We start from the raw sequence: 22,883 nt of genomic DNA, 5'->3' as shown, positions 1-22,883 counted from the left end.
GGGATGATGTATCACGGAGCTGCGGCCGCTTGCTGTCCGTCTCTGCAACACATTTATTAATATTGAGTCGTGTCTTTAAATCACGTCACAGCTCGTTTGTGAGGTTTTTGTACGTCGGTTCGTGTAACAGCTTTCGGGCCGTTACCCGTGCGTTTCCCCCTCCAGCACCAAGGATACTCCGACCACGACAAGGTTCCGATTGACAACATGTTTATTTGTCGGCACACACACCACACTCAGCAGACCGCAAACCTGCGCCTCTGCTCACTCTCCCTACCTCCAGCTCTGCTGCCCTTTTATATCTGCAGCAACGGCTGCTGACTCTGACTGATTGTCAACCAGCCAGCAGCCGAGGCCAGATTGGGGACAGCTGCCACATATCCCCACCACTTGATTTAGGCCGGGGCTCCATCCGGCCTAACCTACTCCCCCTCCCCCCCCACGAGAGCTTGGGCGGAGGAGGGGGCTCTGGGGGACCGTCCTCGACAGACGAAAACTAGAAATAACAGGTGAGCACGGACAGGTGGGGCCGAGGTGCAGAGAAGTGGAGTAATAACCGGCGGTGGAGACGCACCCATCATGCAAAACAAGGGGAGTGGAGGCCTCACACGAGACCAGGTCCTCTTACTCAGGAGAGGCTCCCTTTGACACACAGAGAGAGTCTTAAAGGGGCGGGATCACGTCTTAAAGGGGCAGGATCACAGGGAGGCTTTGAGTGACAGGTCGAGGAGCTCAGAGCTGAGATTGGGTTCAGGTTGGATAGAGAGGAAGGAATGTGGGAAAGGACGGCGTGCAGGGAGTGCCCGCCAGCGTGACGCTAAGCCCCGCCCCCCTGTCACTTTCTTTTGTTTGGGAAAAAGGCTGTTTCAGGTTTCGACGTTGAGGTGTGATACGTTTTCTTTTTTTAAGCTTCTTCCACCCTGTTCACCATTACGCAACGTTGAATTTTATCTCCTGCATGATGGGCTTTTTATTTATTTTTAAAGGCCATATTGTGTGTCGTTTCCATCGATGCCGCAAAAAACGGTTATTTTCATCGTTGATTAAACAGTCGATTATTTTCTCGAATGTTTCGACCGATCAAGTGCCAGAAATTAGGGGGGGGGGGGGGGGAGGAGCTAGAATGGCGAGAAGCATTTCCACTGAAAAACCAACAAGGCGTCTTAAAAGACATTCAGATTAGAGGAGTAAAGGAACCAGGAAATATTCACATTTTAGAGAGAGGTCTCTGCCGCTCCGGGTTCCAGAGGACGAGGCGATGTCGTCGAAACTCTCTTGAATGTTTGGCTTATATAGTGTCAGAAACTAGAGAAATGCCGATAAGCGGTTCCCCGAAAAACCAACATGGCGTCCTAAAACCGACATGGCGTCCTAAAACCAACTTGGCGTCCTAAAAGACATTCAGATTAGAGAGTAAAGGAACCAGGAAACATTCACATTTTACAGGCTGGAATCACACGATTTTCTTTAATAACCAATTCATCGATAAATAAAAAAGTTTAGTCGTTTAACTCAAAAGCTGACGGCTAAAGGAGAGATCTTTGCCGCTCTGAGTTCCAGAGGACGAGGCGACGTCATCATAGTTACCATCACGTAATCAAGGCCCTGAGTGCAGCCACATTGGCACCGGTTTTCAGTACCCAACCCTACCAATGAACAGGGTTCATCCACATGGTGACCAGTGGCGGTGCGTCCATAGAGGGCGCTAGGGCGCCGCCCCTCTCAACATTTTGAGATGAATAAAAAAGAAAAATGTGCGCCCTGGCCAATGACATTGTTTCTTATTTCACGTGATTGGACTATTCGGCCAATCAGAGACCGTTATCATTCCCTCAGCCAGAGAGTTCCTCGTAGTTACGCGAGCAGGTTGCTAACGGAGCTGTTAGCTGGAGCTCAGTGAGTAATGCACTGTTTAGTTTCCCCTGTCTGTTGTTCCAAAGTCCTGGGACTGAAACTCTCTGGATTACAACGGGGGGAGGGATCTAAAGAGCTTCAGACAAGTGTAAAGCACAAATCTTGCCGCAGTTATCTAGCTAACCGCATGAAGCTAACTCGCTAACAGCATGAAGCTAACTAGCTAACAGCATGAAGCTAACCCTGTTTGCAGAGCAGAGCAGCAGAAGGAGACCGAACTGGCATCGAAAACACAACGAAGAAGTTCTGAAAAACAGACACATTCCCTCCAGAATAATGGAAACAGGCTGGTTACAGACATGATTAACTTTAACCAGAGAGTTATTGAGAAGTTTGCCAACTTTAAAGAGAGGAGGCTACTTGTCTTTACAGTAGTGGGTCTACTCTGTCAAACACCCAATGTAACATGTGATCTCTTTCTGACTCTATTCTGCTCTGAACCTCTTTCATGTGAGGGTGAAACTCTTTTATTTTGTAAACCTCTGAAACCCAACCCAATGTTTCTTAAAGCTGCTCTGAACCTCTCATGCCCAAAGTTACAGTGTGTTGATAGTTGTTATTGGACAGTGTTGAGCACGCTGTGTTCTTAAAATAAAGCTTTGTTTCTTACAATATTCTACTCAAAACCTCTTTTCTTCTCATTGTTGAGTGCTATTTAAACCACGTCGCCCAACTGCGCCCCCCCATGACCAAACTTTTTGTGAAATCTCGGTATATCCATGAAAAAGTGATAAAATGTTGTATTTAAACAAAAAATGCATACAGTAAATAACCTCAAATGACTCAAATGAATGAGACAATAGTTTAGATTAAAAAAATAAACATTTATGTCTTTTCAGTTAAGGTGCGTTCACTTGCAGGGCGGAAATATGTGCGAGTATGAGAAGAGCGTATGGCGGATTATATTTAAAGATTCATTCTTTTAAAAGCATATTAATTAGAGATGCACCGATCAAGTTTTTGGTGCCGATCACCGATCACTGAAATCAGTATCTGCCGATCCGATAATACCGATCACGGTGTCGATTGAAGCATTCTATTTATTGTGTAGCATTATTGCCAAGGACTATGAGGAAATACATACATAAAGCACCTCAAACATTAAAGAAATTACAGATTTCTTTAAACATTTAGGACTTTTACTTTGAAAAATCTCTTAATTGCAACAGTAAATATGTTTGATTGCCAGGCTAGGGGAAGTCAGGGACGTCCTGAACACATTTGCATCAGTCGTTGCCTGGGACTCTGAGGGAAAACATATCTAGAGCGCCTCAAACATTTAAAAAATGACAGATTTCTTTAACCATTTAGGACTTTTACTGTGAAAAATGTCCTAATTGATACATTAAAATTGCTTGATTGCTATTGTATTGTGTCTATACAGTACTTTTAACATACAAAAGTCTGACTTACTTTTATAAACTCTTCCTTGGTACAGTAAAAATGTTTTAATGTTAACATAATTTAAGCTAAATCTCAGAAACGATCTCTAAAGATACAAAATGAGTTCATTGTTTACTTTTATATGTTAGTGTATGATTTGTCGTCATCTTATTTTGAAAAACGGATGTTGTTTCACGTGGTTCTTTCCGCTAACTTTGCAAAACCGGATGTTTTCATGTAAATCCTTCCGCTAACTTTATCAAAACCCTCGCGCTCCCGATCGAATGTGTTTACCGTGAGCATCAGTCTCTAGGGGCTCAGAGCCTCAGACATGTGAGAGTCGGCTGAGTTGACCCAGAGATTCAACTCGGGGGACGGGGACGCCGCTCAGTGGTGAGGATCCCCTCGTGGACCTCTGACCTCTGCCGGCCCTCGCTGGGCGCATTTACTGCCTTGCGGTTCGCCGCGATTGAAACGTCTCTGATAGTTCTCGCAGATTTTATGTCATCTGATCGGCCGTTTTGAGAATTCCGATCAAAACCGATAATGGGAATATCGGTCGATATGGATCGGCGCCGATCAGATCGGTGCATCCCTAATATTAATTATTTAAAACTCAGAGTGAATGAACATATGAATATAACAACATTCACATGACTTTTCCAGGCCTGGAAATAACCATTTTAAAATTCCAGGACTTTTCCATGTTTTCCATGACCCTGTGAAGGACACCCACACCCCACACACTAACCCTTTTCCTTCGGATGCGATCAATATCTCAAAAAAATAAATCGTACTTTCTCCCCCTTTGAAGTATTCAAATTAATAAAATCATACAAGATATTTATCACATTTATCTATTTGGCTTCTGCAGATGGATTTTGGGCATTATTGATTAAAAATGTCCCCGTTTTGTGACGCAAATGGTTGAAAGTAGTTAAGAAAATAATGTTTTTGTTTTCTTCACAACAAGGGGGAGCCTCTTCATCATCCTCATCAATATGAAACACAAACGGCATAACTGGTATTTAAAATACACAAAAGGATCCTTTAAGGCTGATTATCAGAGTATAACATGTGACTGGACGGCGTGCGGTGAGCCTCCAGTGAGTTCACGCTTCACTTGCATCTGTGTGTCTTCCAAAGTATTGTGCCCGATGCCCACAGAGCGTGAATCAGATCTCCTAACCGCCATTTATTTAAATTCTTTATTAAATCTCAGAAATCTCTTTTTGCTGTAAAACCTCACCCTCCACTTCTTAATGTGAAGACTGAGAGGAAGATAATCTACTTTATTTACTCACTTATTTACTGCATCATTAGCTTTTCATCTCATTCAGAAATGATTCATAGTTATCAGAAAAGGTCACATCACACACACACACACACACACACATACACACACGCACAGTGATGTAAAAATATCTGAATATAAAGTATTGATGACTTTCAGAAGTAAAATATTGCAGCAGATTTGACTGTAAAGAGCAAAACCCAAAGAAAGCAGGTTGCACACACAACACACACACACACACACACAAACACACCGACATACACACGCCCTGTTGGACGGCGTCCCCGTGGAAACCGATGCCAGGCAGCGAGCGAGAGGAACTTGAGACGCGAGCGGGGAGTCGGGTCATGTGAGGGGGGGTTACCATGTCACAGTGTGGAGGCTGGTGTGGTAAATAAAAACTATGCGTCTCATTTGTAATGAAGTATGTGTGTGTGTGTGTGTGTCTGTGTTTGTGTGTGTGCCCTCAAGCGTCCCCTGCTTTATGGTTTGTGTGACTAAATAACCAGAATGTTCTAAATGATGACATCATGCTGTATAGAAGAAGACTTGAAACTAGAGACAGACATAAACTCATGTTTACAATGTTTACTGAGGTAATACATCAAGAGAGAAGTAGAGTCATTATATAGACTTCTATACAACCAGAGGAGTCGCCCCCTGGTGGCCAGGAGAGAGAATGCAGCTTTAAGACATAATGTTAGTTTCTAATCCAGATAGTCTTCAGCGTACTTAATCTTAGAAGAAAAACATGCCGCCTTAAAATTAAATGACAGTTCCTAGATTCTTGAAATGAGTTTACTTCAAGCGCTCGACATCGGATGCCTGAGAATGTTTATTGTTACTTTGGCGGTATGATGAGGCACCGGGGCGAGGGAGTGTTCTCTCCATCGTGTTCCTCAAACTCAACACGGCAAGCGAGCGCAGTACAGCCTGTGTGTGTGTGTGTGTGTGTGTGTGTGTGTGTAGGCACTGCAGCTTAATGCCAAACGCTCCCACCTCGCCAGCCAAGTAAAGCCGACTGCAACGAGCCGCAGAGACGTTTCTCTATGAGGGGCCACACACCATGAAATGCTCTCACACACTACTATCTGAATACCACACTACTGAAAACACACACACACCACACACAGTCACTCTCACACTCACCTGAACACACACTCTCACCACACAAAACACACACACTCTCAAAACACTCTCTCACACACTCTGGAAAACACACTCACATCACACTCAAATCTGAAAAACACACATTTGTGACGGAAGGCATTTCACTTGAAGCCAGATGAGGCATTTATGAAGCGAAGGCATTCACTTGAAACGAAGGCATTTCACGACAGACGGAAGTTGAGCTTTGCCAGGAATTGATCAGCTTTCAACTGCGAACTTAAAAAATCAGCAGTTGTTGCGTTTGTTTTTTGTCTTCGGGTTGCTGGATTTGGGTGGCTTTTTAATTACGAAGAACTTCTTTTCCACAATAAAATATAAAAATTTAATGAATTTATTTTAAAATACATTAATAAACTGCTTTTACTGCTTTTAATGCTGGCATACATTTGGTGTGGTGTAACTATACATTACATTTAATGCCATTAGCAAATACATTTGAGCAGCAAAGTATGCTTATAATGTGCTTTTGAGGCATAGTTTTTGTCTGATATTGGGCTTGTTTGTTTTTATATTTTGATTTCGCTATTTTGTCACCCAGACACAGCTGCCCTGGGGTTTAAACCTTGGAAGGTGATCAAGGATGGCAGATCAACAATCAACTCAACAGCCCTTCTTAAACACGGCGTTACTAAACAACATATTGGCCTCAGCGGAGACTTTGGTACACCCCGGTGTTTTTCAACTACTGGTTTTTCCTACTGTTTCCCTGCGGCGTGCCCTCGTTGTGTTCCTCTTCACGCTGCTCTGTCTCCTCTCGCAGATTAGATTCACATTCACAAACATATTGCTGGGGATCTCAAGCCCCGTTCATATCCATTTCGTGATAAAGTCACATTTTATGTTGCGAACAAGCATCGCTAAACATGTTTCGGCCAAATGTCACGCGGCGCCACTACGGAAATTAAAAAAAATGGTCCGAGACGATCGATGCGCTAAAGAAAAGACGCCGATCGAGAGGCGAGGACGCCGTTAAACTTTCGGCGTAGGAAGACACAGCAAAGTGTGTGTGTGTGTGCGTGTGTGTCTCCCGTCTGTGACCTTGAGACGAGACTCCCAAGGAAAGGAAAAATAAACCCCAGCGGGGAGGCGCCGGGTGTTAGTGTGGTGTCAGTGTGTGTGTGTGTACACTCCACTCCTCCTGAGAGAAGGGAGTGTGTGCACATGAGGGGAAAGCAGAAGCAACACAGAGGGATGTGAAACAGACTCAACGCCACCTCGGCCTCTTAGAAATAGGCCACGCCTCCTCTCACGTGTTGTTGTGCCCTCATCAACAGACTTCACCCTGGACGACTGTGTCGACACAAACAGGCCAACAATTAAAATAGAAAAGCTTTATCTACGAGCAAATTCAGGAAAAAAAAATGTTTTTCTTCTTCTTCTTTGCAGGAGATGGAAACTTCTCTCCTTGTTCTCCACCCAGAGGTCAAAAGGTCAAGTTTAGCTGTAACTCTCCTTGTGTAAACCACCAACGCCCAACAGGGAAAGGTGGAGCAGTGATGCAACACACACATACACTAACCTAGACACACACACACACAGGTACACAAACATACTACCCTACACACACACTGACCTACACACACACACACTAACCTAGACACACGAACAATAACACTCACAAACCTAGACACACATACAATAACACACTCACAAACCTAGACACACGTACAATAACACACGCACTTCATTTTGTTTACTTTAGTTGGTTTTGTAGATTTTATAATATGTATTATTAGATTTTATTTATATATATACACACACACATATATATATACACACATATATATATATATACACATGTATATATACATATATATATAGACATATATATATATATATATAATTTAAGCTACTCAGCAGTATATAGGCGTAACACTGCAACTGGCTACTTTAAAATGACCGATTCAAACTTCAATGCATCAACTTTGGAATGCATTAATAATAATAATAATAATAATAATAGTTCTTAAAACGGGTCATTCTGCAAGGTTAAAACTTTAAGTATATGTTTATGCTAAAACTGAAGTAGGATATATGTTGTAGTCACACGAGTACTGCTTCATGTACTTTAGGGTCACAGTGCTGTTGTTATTATTCCATATATTCACTTTAAGTGGCCGCTCACCCTTCTTGAACTCCTCCAGCATGGAGTCCAGCTTGGTGTCGTGGAACACGAAGTGGACCGGGTGGCTGTAGAACTTGGTGATGGTCTTCAGGGTGGTGCAGTCGTCCGGGTCCACGAAGGCCAGGTCCTTCACGTACAGGATGTCCACGATGTTGGAGCGCTCCTGCTCGTACACCGGGATGCGCGTGTACCCGCTCTCCATGATCTCGGACATGGTGTTGAAGTCCAGCACCGTGTCGCTGTGGATCATGAAGCAGTCCCTCACGGGCGTCATCACGGCCTCCACGGTCTTGGTCCTCAGCTCCAGCGCGCCCTGGATCATGTTGAGCTCCTCCTTCACCAGGTCGTTGTAGGGCTCCGTGACCTTCAGCATCCCCACCAGCTTCTCCCGGTTGTACACGGTGCCGATTTCCTGGCCCAGCACGCAGTCCAGGATCTTGCTGATGGGCCACGACAGCGGGAAGGTGAGCAGCATGAACAGCTTGGTCACCATGATGGTGTTGGCGCCCACCGCGAGGCCGTGGCGCGAGCACAGCGCCTGGGGAACGATCTCCCCGAAGATCACGATGCCCACGGTGGACGCGATCACGGCGCCGACGCCGGACTTGGTGAGGTCGTCCAGCAGGATGGTGAGGCTGGTGTTGGTCAGCACGTTGCCGAGCAGCAGCGAGCACAGCAGGTAGTTGCCCTTCCGGCGGATGGGCTCGATCTTGCACGCGTACCTCTTCTCCTTGTCGGTGCCACAGCTCTGCACGATGCGCAGCTCCATGGGGTCCAGCGCCATCAGCCCCAGGTTCAGCCCGCTGAACATGCCGGACAGCACCAGCAGGAAGCAGATGAGGATCACCTGCAGCCAGATGGGCAGCAGCGACTTGGCCACCTCCACCACGCGCACCCGGCCGTCCTGGTCGTCCATCAGGTACCACGTCTCCTCCTTCTCCGACGTGTCGCGCACGCACAGGGCGAACACCTTGACCACCTCGCTCTTGCGGAGCTCCTTGATCCGCAGGCTGACCACGCCGGAGGTGTTCTGGTTGGTGACCGCCATGGAGCCCTTCACCTCCACGTCCTTCGTGAGCTCGGAGCACGTCCTGTTGATGGGCGCCGTCAGCGCGCCGAAGGTGTCGTCCTCCTTGTCGCTGGAGTAAAGTTCCGTGAACTTGATGAGAGCCGAGGTGTTGGGCAGCAGGCGGAGCCCGTAGAACCTGAAGAGGGTGTCGGTGCCCTCGGTCACCTGGATAACCCCTCGCTCGGTGGTGCCGGCCGGCGTGTCGCTCTTCTCCAGCCGCATGCCGAGGATCCGGGGCCCGCCCCGCGACGCTGCCGCCGGCCCCTCGGCCCGACCGCCCGCGAAAACACAGGAAAAGACGAGTAAAGTCAGCGTGAACCCCCGTCCACTCGAGTCTATCGCCATGTTTGTTTCGCTAGCTCGCGAATGGGGGGAACTGACGTCACCTACTCGTTTCCACTCGAGCCCGCCCCCCTCCTGCTCATTTGCATAACCGCAGACAGCGGAAACGGCAGCCAATCGACGGGGGAGACGTCACTCGACCGAGCCCCCTTCAGTTATCATTTTTAAGGTCGACTGATATTTCTGTTTATAAGGTGGACTTTTTTTCACAGATTTGTTTTTAATGATACATTTAGAGGTGTGACATCATTTATTCAAGTATTTATAGATAATTTTTTTATTTGTAATATAAGCTGAATGATATGAGTGCTTTTCAATAGCTGGATTCCCATATAATGTATTAATTTTCATCAGCAACAATCCATATCTAGTATATTGGCATTTCAATTGCAATTACCTTTTATTTAAAATTAATTGTCAGGCTTATATTGAAGGATACATGAGATTAAAACGATTTTTTAAAAACTCTTATTGTTGCTTGTTGGCATCACATAAATAGAATAGTTTCCTAGGGGACAGAATATAAGTACACATCAGTCAATACAACTAATTTACATTAAACTATTTACATTTTAAATAAAGTAAAATACCCAAATGTTTTTTTTATTTTTTATCTTGGTCCCTCTTCTGAAATATTGTGATGTAAAAGTAATGGAAACATCTGAGTGCAAGATGACAAAGCCCAAACAACAACACAACAACTGATCCATAACTGATGTTTTGGGAGTTAAGACTTGCTGACATTTTGTTTTTGCATCTGAAACATCTTCATTTTCATGTGATTTTTAAATGTGGTGGGAAATATGTGATTTTATATAATATGTGAACCTATGTTTTACTGAACCCATCAGCTCCATTCACCATTTAGCATTTTATTTTCCTGGACACTTTAACCTGCTGGAAATTCACTTTGGTCACTGCATTGTGTATATATTTTGTTTCCTCTGTCCATTTATTATTTTAGTATTAGTATTTAGTATTTAGTAATGTTATTGTGTTTTGCGTTTTGTGTTTTGTTTTTATCTTTTATTTGTATTAATGCTCAAATGTGCACCCACTGCTGTGATCCTGAAATGTCCCCACGTAATAAAGGAATATCTTATATCTTATGTTAGTACTAAAATAAAAATAAAATCTGAGCACTCACTTTTTTTTGAGGAATGTATTATTTCTTTAAAAATAAAGACGAATGTTAAATTTAAAAAGATCAAAAGACACAACTATCTTCTTTTTTCTTTTGAACCGTCTGTCTATGTGAATGTCTGTTTTCATAGCAAAGCTCCACCTGGTGGTCAAATCACACACGTGCAGCCTGATTATTAGTTGGAATGCTTCAGCAGTCCAACTCTTGTTATTAATGCTGTTGCATCAACGTGTGAGCAGCATTTCACTTAGTTATTTACTTGGTTCATACTTTCTGGATCAGATCCCACTGTGCAAAGAATATCCCTTATATAATATATAATATCACTTTGCTCCAGATCCTAATGAATGGTGACTTTAAAGTATACATTTGATTTTTAATGAATGTACTTTGTCAAAACAGTGAATGTTTCTGATGTGCAGATGATGAAAACGTTTTCTTCTTCTTCTGCCCCTTCAGAGTCTCTGTACTGACCAACCTGCAGCTGTATTTAATTATTGTTTTAATATTTTATTTATTTAAATGTATTTAACCAGGTGAAGCCTCATTGAGATTAAACATCTCCTTTACCAGAGTGTCCTGGTCAAGACAAGCACATTAAACAAAGTGTCAGACATACAACATAAAACAATGACAGACAATACAACAAAAGATAAATATATAATAAATTAATTAAATTTTTTTTTTCATGCACGGTGATGAAAATAAATGTAAAACATATTCTGTGGATTCATTGCAATGTATTCATGTTTTATAAGGATCTGTTTATACTTTATTTAGGTCAAAATTTAGCACAAATATAGAGTCAATATTGAGCTACATTAGTCATGATGCAGAAAGGCCTGAAAGTATTAAAGTATACCAACATGATAAAAGTGAATTGTTTTGTATTGTTGAGAAGTATATCCTTGTGTTTAATACAATAGTTTATATTTCATCAGATGATAAGCTGTTTTATATTAAAAGTAACTTGTAACTGAAGTTGTAGTATATCTCACTTATAAATGCAACTAATGGAAGTATAAAGTGTTATGCAAGTGTTATGGTGAGGAGGAAAGCAAAAGAAGCAGATGAGGTTTTATAAAGAGACGTCAGGACGGAACGGAAGAATAAGTATATTTAATTGTTTCCCTTTATTGTTGTTTCCTACAGACAAGCATCAGAGATGAGCCAACGGACAAAATAGTTCCACATCCTCAAACCTCTTGATGACGTCCACAAGACTTGTGTTCCCTCCAACATCAATTACTGTTATTTAAGTTATTTCACTCAAAGTAAAAGTGTGGTGACAAATTTTTTATAACTGCAATTCCTTTAAAGTAAAAACACCAGCAACATATAATTATATAATCTGTGATAACAAAATAAATGGAGAATACACTTTGGGTGCATTAAATATTCTAAAAATCTTTAAAAAGCAATTCATTGGAAAAAAACGACAGAGTCTGAAGATGTAACAAAAAGTGAAGAAGAAGAAATAAGAAGAAGATGAAGGAACAAGAAGAAGAACAAGAACAAGAAGACAGAAGAAGAACAACAACAAGAACAAGAAGATGATGAAGATGAAGAAGAAGAAATAAGAAGAAGAAGAAGAAGGAGAAAAAAGAAGAAGAAAGAGAAAAAAAGAAGGAGAAAAAACAAGAAGAAGGAAGAAGAAGAAGAAGCTCAAAACATTCAAATGGTAATTAAAGATGTGACGTTTTGCTCTCTGGCGCCCCCTTGTGGCCACAACATCCTTTAAATCAGGTGTGTCAAACTCATTTTCACCGTGGGGCACGTCAGCCTCATGGCTGCCCTCAAACGGCCGGTTGTAAAGCTGCGTTCACACCAAAAGCGATGCGATTTTTCGCGTCGCCCAAAATGCGTGAATTTACTCGCTCGACCGTTCACCGTGTTCTCGCCATAAGCGTCGAGACGCTCCGCGAGGGGCGGGGCTTATCTCCGTGTCTCGTCTCCGTAAATACCGTTATAGAGTGATTATTTCTTCCTTGGTGGACCGTAGTAACGAACTGTTATATGCCACGTTAAGCCACGCCCCCTCTCCGGCGCTTCGAGCGCGAGTGAAGAGAACGATCACAAACAGTCCGGCGAGTGAACTCACGCGAGCACATTTAGTAAAGCAACGCAAGAGTTCGCCTCTCCTCTGGCGTGAACGCAGCATGGAGGAGAGTGAACAGACCGCACTCCGCTGCAGAAAAAATGACCTTCAAAATCAAAGCACAGGATTCCCCCCCACCACTCCCCTTTAAAAAAAAAGAAAATGCATCATGTTTATTTCATGCCGAGTTTTACACGTGTGCTTTAAATAAAGTTCTGTTCAGCTCCTTGTCAGTGCCAGGATGAGATGGTTGCGTCCCCTTAACTAACAGAAGTGGCAGCACCATAAAGAACATCAGCTTCTACAATAACATCTTTATGTTGTTATGACTTCACTTTGGTTTAAACTGAGAGCAGATTGTTTTTTTGTTTTTTACACCACATTGATTTCCTCCTCCGGGTCTCCAGGAAACCTCAGTGTGTGCGTGTGCGTGTGCGTGTGTGTGCGTGTGCGTGTGTGTGTGTGTGTGGGGGTGTGTTTGTGTGGGGGGAGTACTCCAGTGTCTGCTTCAAGTCCTGCATTCAAATCAGATAAATATAACAACAGAATCAACAACAGTATGAACGAATAATACAACACACGTGCAGATATATATGCAACGTAATAATTGTGTATTCAAGGTGTAAGCGTAGCAACGGTGGTGGCATCATATATATAAATATATATATATAAATATGTATATATTTATATATATATAAATATATATTTATATATAAATATGTATATATTTGTACATGTTTTAATATATATGTTTTATATATACATGGTAATGAAGGTCAAAGAGTAGAACTTTAACTAACGCTGCGCACACGCCGCGGAGGGGGAGCGAGAAGGGGAGGAGTGGAGAGCATGAGAGAGGGAGGGGAGAGCATGAGGCGGAGAAGTCTGGAGGAGGAGAAAGACAAGAGAGAGTAAGAAGAAAAGAGCATTAGCCCCTAGTCTCCGCTCGCGCTCGGGAGAGTTCCGCGTCTTCTTCGTTGTTGGTTTGGGGGACGCAGCGCGCGCACGAGGCCGGGGACGCACGGTAAGAAAGACACGCCACTTCTGGAGGGGGGGACCTTGGTTGTCGTCAAGGTGAAGCGGGGGGGGGGGGGGGTAAATGCCCAGATGGATTTGTTGGAGTTTATTTGTGAATTGTGAGGGGTGGGGGGGACAAAAGGGAAGTGATGGAGGAGGAAGAGAGAGCGAGAGAGAGAGAGAGACTCACTAGAAACTTAGAAAGTAACGGAACTGGATTAAAGTTCAAGGAAAAGGAAGTTGGGTTGGGAAAAAATGTCTTTCTTTCTTTCTTCTCCCAGAACAACTCATTTGGGGTGTGTCTCTTTCCACAACTTCTCCAAAACTTTCTTTTTCTTTTCTACTATCAAAGTTTGTTTTGCTGTTTTTTTGCCGCATTTTTCTGCATGTTGATTAATTTTTTTCAATGTATTCAGATTTATTTACTCAAAAAAGAAGATTACAGTCTGAATATGACGCCCCGTGCAGATGAATATGAGTAATGAATGAATGTGAGTAATATTTTGGGTTATTCGTGAGTAGTTTGAGACTTTCAGTTAATTTGTTTTTCTTTTCATAAAAGCTGTAACAACACAGAGGACAAATACTTTAAAACTACAGTCAAAACTCACCTTAAGTACAGAAATACAGATTCATGACTGAATCATATATATTAAATGTTTAAACTAGATTTATTGTTGCCTTGAAGTCTTTAATGCAACTAAAGGTGGAGCTAAAGGTGGAGTGTAATCCATGCGATGACATCATCTTTTATTCTTCGCTGATTTTAAATTTGGTATTGTTCGTCTGAATCTGAGTGAAAGTAGTAAAAAGTAGGAATAATTTTCCTTTTTTTATTATGAAGAAAAAGATTTGAACAAAAGTACAAGGGCCTCAAAATATGTACTGAAATGTAGTATTTAAGTAGATGTACAAAAAGGTTCAGGGCCCCTGAAAAAAGTCTGAAATATGAAACATTTCATACGTTATAGTTTCACGTGTCACTCTTTGAATGTTATATTTCTTAACACTCGGCCTGATTGACGTCTCCGTGCTGTGATACAGAGTCTTATCTGTAACCTTGAACGACGCGATACAGACGACCTCAGGATGTAACGTCAGTGTGTCCAGCGTCAAGTAAATGAGCAGCCTGAAACTCCGCCCCCCTCCCTAGCTCCGCCCCTCTCAGCTACCCAGCAAGTTTTATTAATATTGAACGCGGCGTCGGTCCCCGGCGAAACATGGACAGAGCATGAAGTCGATCCGATGAGCAGTTTACGAGATATGCAAAAAACACACGGACGTGACTGAGAGCCGGAAGAGTTCTGGACTTTAAGAAAAGTTGATAGGACACATTATTCTGAAATACGTCAGAAACAGACTGGAATGAGTCTGAGGAGCTTCTGAGGGAACATGAGCATCTGACCAGAGTGTCATGGAGCTCCGTCTGCCGGTTGTTGACACGTTTTACTCTGAGCTGAGAAACAACGACAAGGAATTAAAAAAACAACGAAAATATAAAAAAATTGGACGAATATAAATGTTACTTACACATCAATGAGAAGCAACAGGCTGAATGAAATGAAGGGTGTTGCTTCTCCGTCTGTGTGTGTGTCTCCGTCTGTGTGTCTGTGTGTCTGCGTGTGTGTGTTTGTGTGTGTATGTGCGTCACTGACAAGAGGTCAGGTGAGGTAAATCTTTGAATCTGATTTCCTTCCATCCAGTTGCACAAATTAATCTTTGTGTGTGTGTGTTTGTGTGTGTGTGTGTGTGTGTCACAGCCTGAAGGTTGTCCGCCGGAAATGATTGAGCGTAGAGAAGGTCAATCACAATGTCGTGTGTGTGTGTGTTGTTCTCTGGTAAGGTGAGAGGAGGCGTGGCTCCGTGATCCGAGAGGTCAGGTGAATTATTCAGAGGTCGTTTGTTCGGGCCTCGTGGTGCGGCGAGCAGCGCTCGGGGCTCCGCGACCGCTTTGTGTCGTGGTGTCGCAGCTTCATCTCACTTTTCCTGCTCACTGCTTTGTTAACGCTCATCATCGTGAAAGAGGAAGAGAAAGAGAAAGAGGAAGAGGAAGTGGAAGAGTTCCCTGCCTCTCAAATCTTTTTTTTTTTTAAAGCTCTCAAAAGGCAAAAGTTTGGGGTCACTTTGAAATGTTCTTATTTTTCAAAAACAATGTTTTTATCAATGAAGATCACATTAAATGAATCATAAACTCTCTACATAGTTAATGTGGTACATGACTATTCTCTGGTGTTAATGAAGTCCCTACATAGGTGTATAGAGGCCCATCTCCAGTGTTCTGATTGTACATTGTGTTATCGCCTTAGAAGACGAACGAAGAGGTAGAAAACCCTGAAAACCCTTTTTATGTGAGCGCAGCTGAAAACAGGCCTGCTGGTGAGAGAAGCTATAAAACTGGGCCACAAGGAGAACAACATTAATATTTCCAATAAAAATCATTATTTATAACCTCGTCGATGTCTTGACTATATTTTATATTCATTTTGCAATTAATTTCATGAATTAAAGAGAGTTTTCATGGAAAAAAAAAATTTGTCTGGGTGACCCCAAACTTTTAAACAGGAGTATAGATGTATATATCCAGCAAGTTGTCGACAGTTTGAAGAATGTCGATATCTTTATATTTGAAAGTTGCTCACAGTCCTGATTTACACGGAGTTGCCGTTAGCAAGAACTCGCTATCGGTGCTACTTCCTGCAATTGTTGAGTTCATGTAACTGAAGTCTGAGGACAGACGTGGAGAAACAACAGAGACGCCCCAATTTTTAAGTGTTTCAGAAAAATCAACAGTTGCAGCTGCAGTTGAGAAGGAAGAGGGAAGTTTAGGAAATTATAAACCATCAATTTCAGAAGAAGGAAAGCTTTGATCCGGTTGGAGTTTTGATTCTTGCATCATGCATTTATTCATTTATACATTTATTTAAGCATTTATTTATTTATTCTTGTATTTATTTATACATTTATTTAAGCATTTATTTATTTATTCCTGGATTTATTTATTCATAAATTTATTCAAGCATTTATTTATTTATTCCTGGATTTATTTATTTATTTATTTATTTAGACATTTATTTATGCATTTATTTATTCCTGTATTTATTTATTTATTCATTCATACATTTATTCATGCATTTATTTATTTATAGTTAAGACATTTTAAGTCCTGGATATAAACCAGAGAGATTCAATTCAATTCAATTCAGTTTATTTGTATAGCCCAATTTCACAAATTACAAATTTGTCTCGGAGTGCTTTACAATCTGTACACATAGACATCCCTGCCCCAAAACCTCACATCGGACCAGGAAAAACTCCCAAATAACCCTTCAGGGGGAAAAAAAGGGAAGAAACCTGCAGGAGAGCAACAGAGGAGGATCCCTCTCCAGGATGGACAGATGCAATAGATGTAATGTGTACAGAAGGACAGATTTAGAGTTTAAATACATTCAATGAATATGACAGTGTATGAATAGTTCATAGCAGACATATTCCACGATGGAGACCTCCACGATCCATCAGACAGATGGCGGTGGGGAGGAGGAGTGGGCGGAGTCTCAAAAGTGGGCGGAGTCTCAACAGGGCAGTGGCGTAGTCAGGAGCAGGAATTCCACGACCCAGACCTCGATGATCCATCAGGCAGATAGGATCTATGCCGTCTCATAGGGTCCGATGACCCCATGAGACGTGAAGTCAAAAGGACTCCGGGGAGAAAGCAGAGTTAGTAACAAGATGCCGATGACTCGGAAATGATGGTGAACTGATAACTATTGTTGTTATGAATTTATTGGCTGATTATCTTTCTTTAATCAACCTACAGTTTGGTCCAAAATGTATCATCATCAAATGTCTCGTTTTAATATGCAAGGATATTTAGTTGAGCCCGTTTTTTAAACTTTGTTGGAGAACCATTATGTTTTGGCATATAACCACTTCAATGATCAATGAATGATCAAAATAGTTGCAGATTGATTTGATGGATTATTGGCGGCTCTGCTTAGGTTTAGTTCCTCTGGGCTTCTTCTTGCTATTCTTAGCCAGCAGCCTGATAAGACAAGTACCAGTTGAGTGAGATGAGACGGGCAATGGATGCTGGGGGATTCCAAAAAGACGAGCTCTCTAAGAAACAACCCAGGATTTTTTTTAAGGCTCTCTTCTGAGATTCAAATGAACGGCGGAAAGTTTTTCACAGAACACATCTGGAAGGTATCGTTGACCATCTGACGGAGTCTTTATGAAGCTGTGGGCTTTTCTTTAGTCGTGTGTGTGGGTTGTGAAAGGACACAACGTTACCTCATGTGCACTCCAAACGACCAGAATGAGGCATAAAGGGATGCAAAACAGCTCCAAACCAGAAGGAGACAAAAAACAACAAGATGCAGAACTAGCACAAAAAGAGACACAAAGAAAACAACAAAGTTACTGTGTTCAGATGCAAAATAACCATAAACAGACTCAAAACTAACACAAAGAAACAAAAAGAAATGCAAAGATGCATAATGACCTCAAAGACATGCACAATTACCATAAAGTACTATAAAAGGGATGCAAAATAACCAGAAATGAGCTCAAAGCAGCTACAAAGAGACTCAAAATGACCAGATATACATGAACAAGCTACATAGGGATGCAAAACTACAACAAAAAAGAGACAAAATGACTAAGGGGCATATAAAGAGACACAAAATGACCGCAATCAGATGCATAACAGCCATAAACCGGCTCCAAGTGAACAAAAACAGATGCAAAGCTACCACAAAGACACATAATGACCTCAAAGAGATGCAGAGTGACGACAAAGATACACTACTAAGGGATGCCAAATGGCTTTAAAGAGATATTAAATGACAAAATAACATCAAAATGACCCCAGGAATCGAGCAGATGACCACACAGGGGAACAAAGTGAGTGCTTGTCCGTGAGTGGGGGGGGGGGGGTCTGTGCTCGGGGGCCCATTGTCTCTGAAGCCATCCATGTGGTTCATGTTTCCACGGAGGCCCTTCAGGTTGACCTGAATCTCTTTGTTTATTCAGAGAGCTTCAAGACGCCGTGAAGCGACTCCTGAGGAAGTTTTAAAAGTCCTCGTGTCTCGGAAACCCAAACGCTCTCCTCCTGGAGGCCCCGCCCCCCAGGGGAACACGCTGGACACGCAGCAGCTGAGCCCACCGCGCTTATCACCCGCTGAAGCTGATTGGCTGATCGACGGAAACTATTACGCAACAACTCCTCTCTCCTTCTTCCATCCATCTTCACCTCCTCCACCTCTTTTTGGGTATTTGAACATAAAGATGCAACTCGGAATCATTCAACTTGTTTTAAACAGTCATGAAGATAATTTATAACCGGATAAGACGACACGTTTTATACTTTAAAGAACTGTTAGCTGAGCAGAGCGACGCTGTTGCCGTCGGCCATTTTTATTTACACACACATGTACACACACAGACATACACACACAAACACCCTTACCTAGACACACACACACACACTAACCTTCAGCCATCTTTAAAAAATGTCTCTTCAGTCAGTTTGATACTATACAAAGGCATCTGTCCACACACACACACACACACACACACAGGTAGTTTCTGTTGATAATGGCGCTCTGTTCAGTCTCAGAAACCGGAGATCAGTAACGGGACAAGACGACCATTCATCCCGTGACCTTTGATCTGTGGAGCCGGCCGCAGGTGGCCGTGACACCGGGACACGTAACGGCTCCTTCTGTCCGCCGCTCAGCTTTGATTCAGTGTGTGTGTGTTTGTGTTTGTTGCCCCACTCTTTAGAACGTAATTGTGTGTGTGTATCTCGGTGTGTCGGTGTGTGTGTAGGTATGTTTGTGTGTCGATGTGTGTGTGTGTATGTAGGTATGTGTGTGTGTTGGTGTGTGTGTGTATGAAAAGTTGTACAGCCTCATCACTTTTATTTATTGGTAAACTGCGACGTGTGAAAAATAAATAAATGTCAAACCTTCTGACATATTCAACCGCCGCACGCCGAACATCTGGAACGTGACCGGAGCAGTGTGTGTGTGTGTGTTTAATGAGATCACTTGACAGTTCTTCAGAGCACCACAAGGCCTTTAAAGAACCTTTTATGAACCTTTACTGTTCTGTGTGCAGGAAACGTAAATAACACTTTGTTTGGTTTAGAACGAGATTTGAAATAATTTGTTATGTTCTGGCAATAAAAGTAAGTTGTTAAGAAAAGATTGTGAAACATCCACAATGATGACTTCCTGTTTCACATGAGCAACCAACAGCTGGTGGCTGGTTGTTTAGCCCCGCCCCCCGCCCCGCCCACCTGGTCTGTAGGCCTTGTTCATGATGACGTGGATTACACACTAAACACGTATGGAGTAAGGAGCAGTATTTTCCACGAGGTTTATTGCTCCGCATGCTGGATGAGGGCGGACCCATCAGCGTTGGGAGGAGCTTGATTGACATCATTAACATTACGGATTCACCGGTCCCAGTCCTGTCTCTGCGGGATGTGTGTGTGTGTGTGTGTTTGTGTGCAGTGCAGTAAATAAAGCCCATAAAAGCATAAATAAAGACACAAACACACACAAACAATAACACACCTTCTCGTGTGTGTGTGTCTGTGTGTGTGTCTGTTTTACAGAACCTTGATATTCCACACACACACACACATTCTTCAACCTACACATGTGCAGGTATTTATAGCTCCAGCACTTGACGTCACTTTTGCAACCAAAGCTCCAAACCCTCCACTTCCTGTCCGGTAAACCTCCACGTGGACTGGGGGCGCACACACACACACACACACACACACACACCCTCATGACATCACTTCCTCATTATTGCGACACTAACGTATTCAGCTTTTCTCACTTTGTGAAGGTATAAATATCATCGTCTGAAAATACTCCGTGACCTGTTAACGCCCTTATTCAACATTGGAGAATACCTCCTTTAGTAAATGTACTATGTTATATATATATATATATATGCTTTACTACATTTTAGGGAGAGAATTCACCGGGCCAAGTTCTGTCTCTTGTACTTTTTAGTATATATATTAGGGCTGTCAATCGATTAAAAAAAATTAACTAATTAATCGCACATTTTGATATTGCAATTAATTAAAAGTTTGTTCCTTCTTTTTAAAGACAAAACTTCACACAGAGCTGTGTTTTCAAAGAGTCTCCTACATATACAGTGCCAGCGAGGTATTTAATATCGTGGATGATAAATTGTTTCTTCAGTGAAACATCAGATTAGTAAAAAAAAAAAAGTATATTGAGACCCCATTGGTCCTGTCATCTTTAACATTGAACAGCAGCAGAACCAGTGGCCTTGGTAACTGACTGACATTCAAATATGTCACGTTAACCCTCTGGAGGCTGGGGGCATTTTATACATTTTACAAAATAAATTAAATTCACCGTTTAAAGTCTTTTGCATGTGACACCCCCCCCACGTGTTATACATCAAACATTCCAGAACAATCTCAGCTCTGTAATAAGGCTCATTGTCCTCGCGCCATGTTCTCTGCTCTCTGACTGACAGGCTGCTAAATGAGCCTTACCTGTGAGGTGGGAGGTCCTTTGTGATTTACTGAGTGTTCATTGGTTGTTTTTTTCCCGAAATGTTGACAGACAAACGGATTGACAAATCACGTTGAAGGTTTCGTGTGACGAGATCTTTCCGCGCCGCGTCACCCGACACGTCGCCCATTCGTTCCTCTCTGCAGAGGGGGAGACGGGAGGAAGGAGGAGCAGGAGGAAACCCGACTGATTCATCCACGAGTTAAACTGATTTCTGCTCCTTATTTTCGCGGAGAAATAATTGTTTTAAAAACGGAATCAGTGTCAAACCGTACTGCCGCGGTTTGACACTCAGGAGTGTAAAAACTTCAACGAACACCGGAAGCAAGTCGAAGTGTCCTTGAGCAAGGCACTGAACCCCCAGTTGCTTCGCGGGCGCATCACTGCAGCCCACTGCTCCTTAATAACTAAGGATGGGTTAAATGCAGAGAACTAATTTCCCCTTGTGGATTAATAAAGTATATAAAATAAAAAATAAAAGTTGCGTTAAAATATTTTAGTGCGGTAACGCGGCCAAATTAATCGTATAGATTAACGCGTTAACGCTGACAGCCCTAATATATATTTACATTTTTTATATTCTTTTTTTAAGCGCTATACAAATACGTTTAATAAATAGCATTATTATTAAATGAGTTTTCTGGTGATTATTCCTCTCAACGCAATCTTTTCGAGTACATACTTACAGTTTTTCTCGATTGCTTAAACACATTTTTTGAAAGCATGCCTCGTTTTCTCAAAACACAAAACCACACACAAAACCCTTTATATCTCCTGCAAAATGCAACTTTGCTTTCAAAACAGTGTTATGTCACCTCAAACGGTTATTTTGTTTCCAAATGACAAACACAGCCCATTAATATGAGTAGACATTCTAAGCATCGATTGAACACTGATGTGCTCAATGGAAAACACTACGATGAAATGGGAAAACACCAGTATGAAGGCCTTATCAGAAGCATGCCTTTTCATGTCCAGTAGTACTGTACGCTTTCTCCTGTTGTAAAATATTGTAAATGTATAATGTTTTAACTCAAAATATAAAACACACAAATATACAACAACAAAATTTCTTTCTTTTTTCTAATTTTTTCACAGAACAAACAATAGAAAATAGACCACTACAGTCAACAAAAAAAGAAAGAAAAGTGTAAATAAAAAAGGACAAAAAAATACTCCTCTGCCTCTCTGGTCTCCTCTACCTTCCATGTTTTCATCCATTCTTCTTCAAATCAGGAGGTCACCTGTGGCCCTTATATTGCTAAAGCCTTGATTCCAAATTGCACAACAGCCGTGGAAATGGAAGTTTTGCCAATTGAATAGCAGTGTGTTCTGTCTGGACACAAGGAGGCTTTGGCATTGATGAAGTGTGCAAAGTAGAGAGGATGGTGTTTAGTGTTTTGAAGAAAGTGTGGCTAACAATTGAAATCTGTGTCTAAAGCAGATAATTGTGCTTATAGTTTAGCAGAATTGGTTTAGGGAGTTGGCACATGAGTTACAGGTTGTGGTCGTTGTGTTATAAGTTTCAGTTTTTGTGTGTAATCAATCGAGAAAAACTGTAAAAAGAATTCTTTTGAAGGAACTTTAACCTTCTATTTACAGTTTTTTTCGTTTGCTAAACGACAGCGGGCACAACTGGAGTCACATGTGCAAAACTCTAACGACAGTCTGCACAGCAGCAGTTCATGTGAACCAAACTCTAGTTTGTTTTTCATTGCTTGAACGCAGTTTTCAAAACTCTACACACTTATCCCATGAC

General features: G+C 42.1%; 2 protein-coding genes across 4 annotated transcripts in view; one reads left to right on the top strand and one right to left on the bottom strand.

The window, feature by feature from the left end:
- The window catches only part of LOC130197334 (metal transporter CNNM4-like), a 31,477-nt gene extending 21,119 nt beyond the window's left edge, over window positions 1-10,358 (bottom strand). Inside the window, exon 1 of one of the 3 annotated variants that reach the window (XM_056419965.1) lies at window positions 7,887-10,358. In XM_056419965.1, the coding sequence (XP_056275940.1) occupies window positions 7,887-9,300 (1,414 nt within the window). In that variant the 5' untranslated portion in view covers window positions 9,301-10,358. The remainder of the gene's footprint in view (window positions 1-7,886) is intronic. The other 2 variants (XM_056419966.1, XM_056419967.1) reach the window with 2 other exon arrangements.
- A 3,115-nt stretch (window positions 10,359-13,473) lies between these two features.
- Window positions 13,474-22,883, top strand: part of LOC130197331 (probable phospholipid-transporting ATPase IM) — a 43,175-nt gene continuing 33,765 nt past the window's right edge. Inside the window, exon 1 of the mRNA XM_056419960.1 lies at window positions 13,474-13,563. The gene's annotated coding sequence lies outside the window, so the exon portion shown is untranslated. The remainder of the gene's footprint in view (window positions 13,564-22,883) is intronic.

Source organism: Pseudoliparis swirei, chromosome 7 (assembly GCF_029220125.1).
Source record: "Pseudoliparis swirei isolate HS2019 ecotype Mariana Trench chromosome 7, NWPU_hadal_v1, whole genome shotgun sequence".
Classification (NCBI taxonomy): Eukaryota; Metazoa; Chordata; class Actinopteri; order Perciformes; family Liparidae; genus Pseudoliparis; species Pseudoliparis swirei.
Note: the sequence above shows the minus strand (reverse complement) of the source record. Positions and strands in the feature narration are given on the sequence as shown.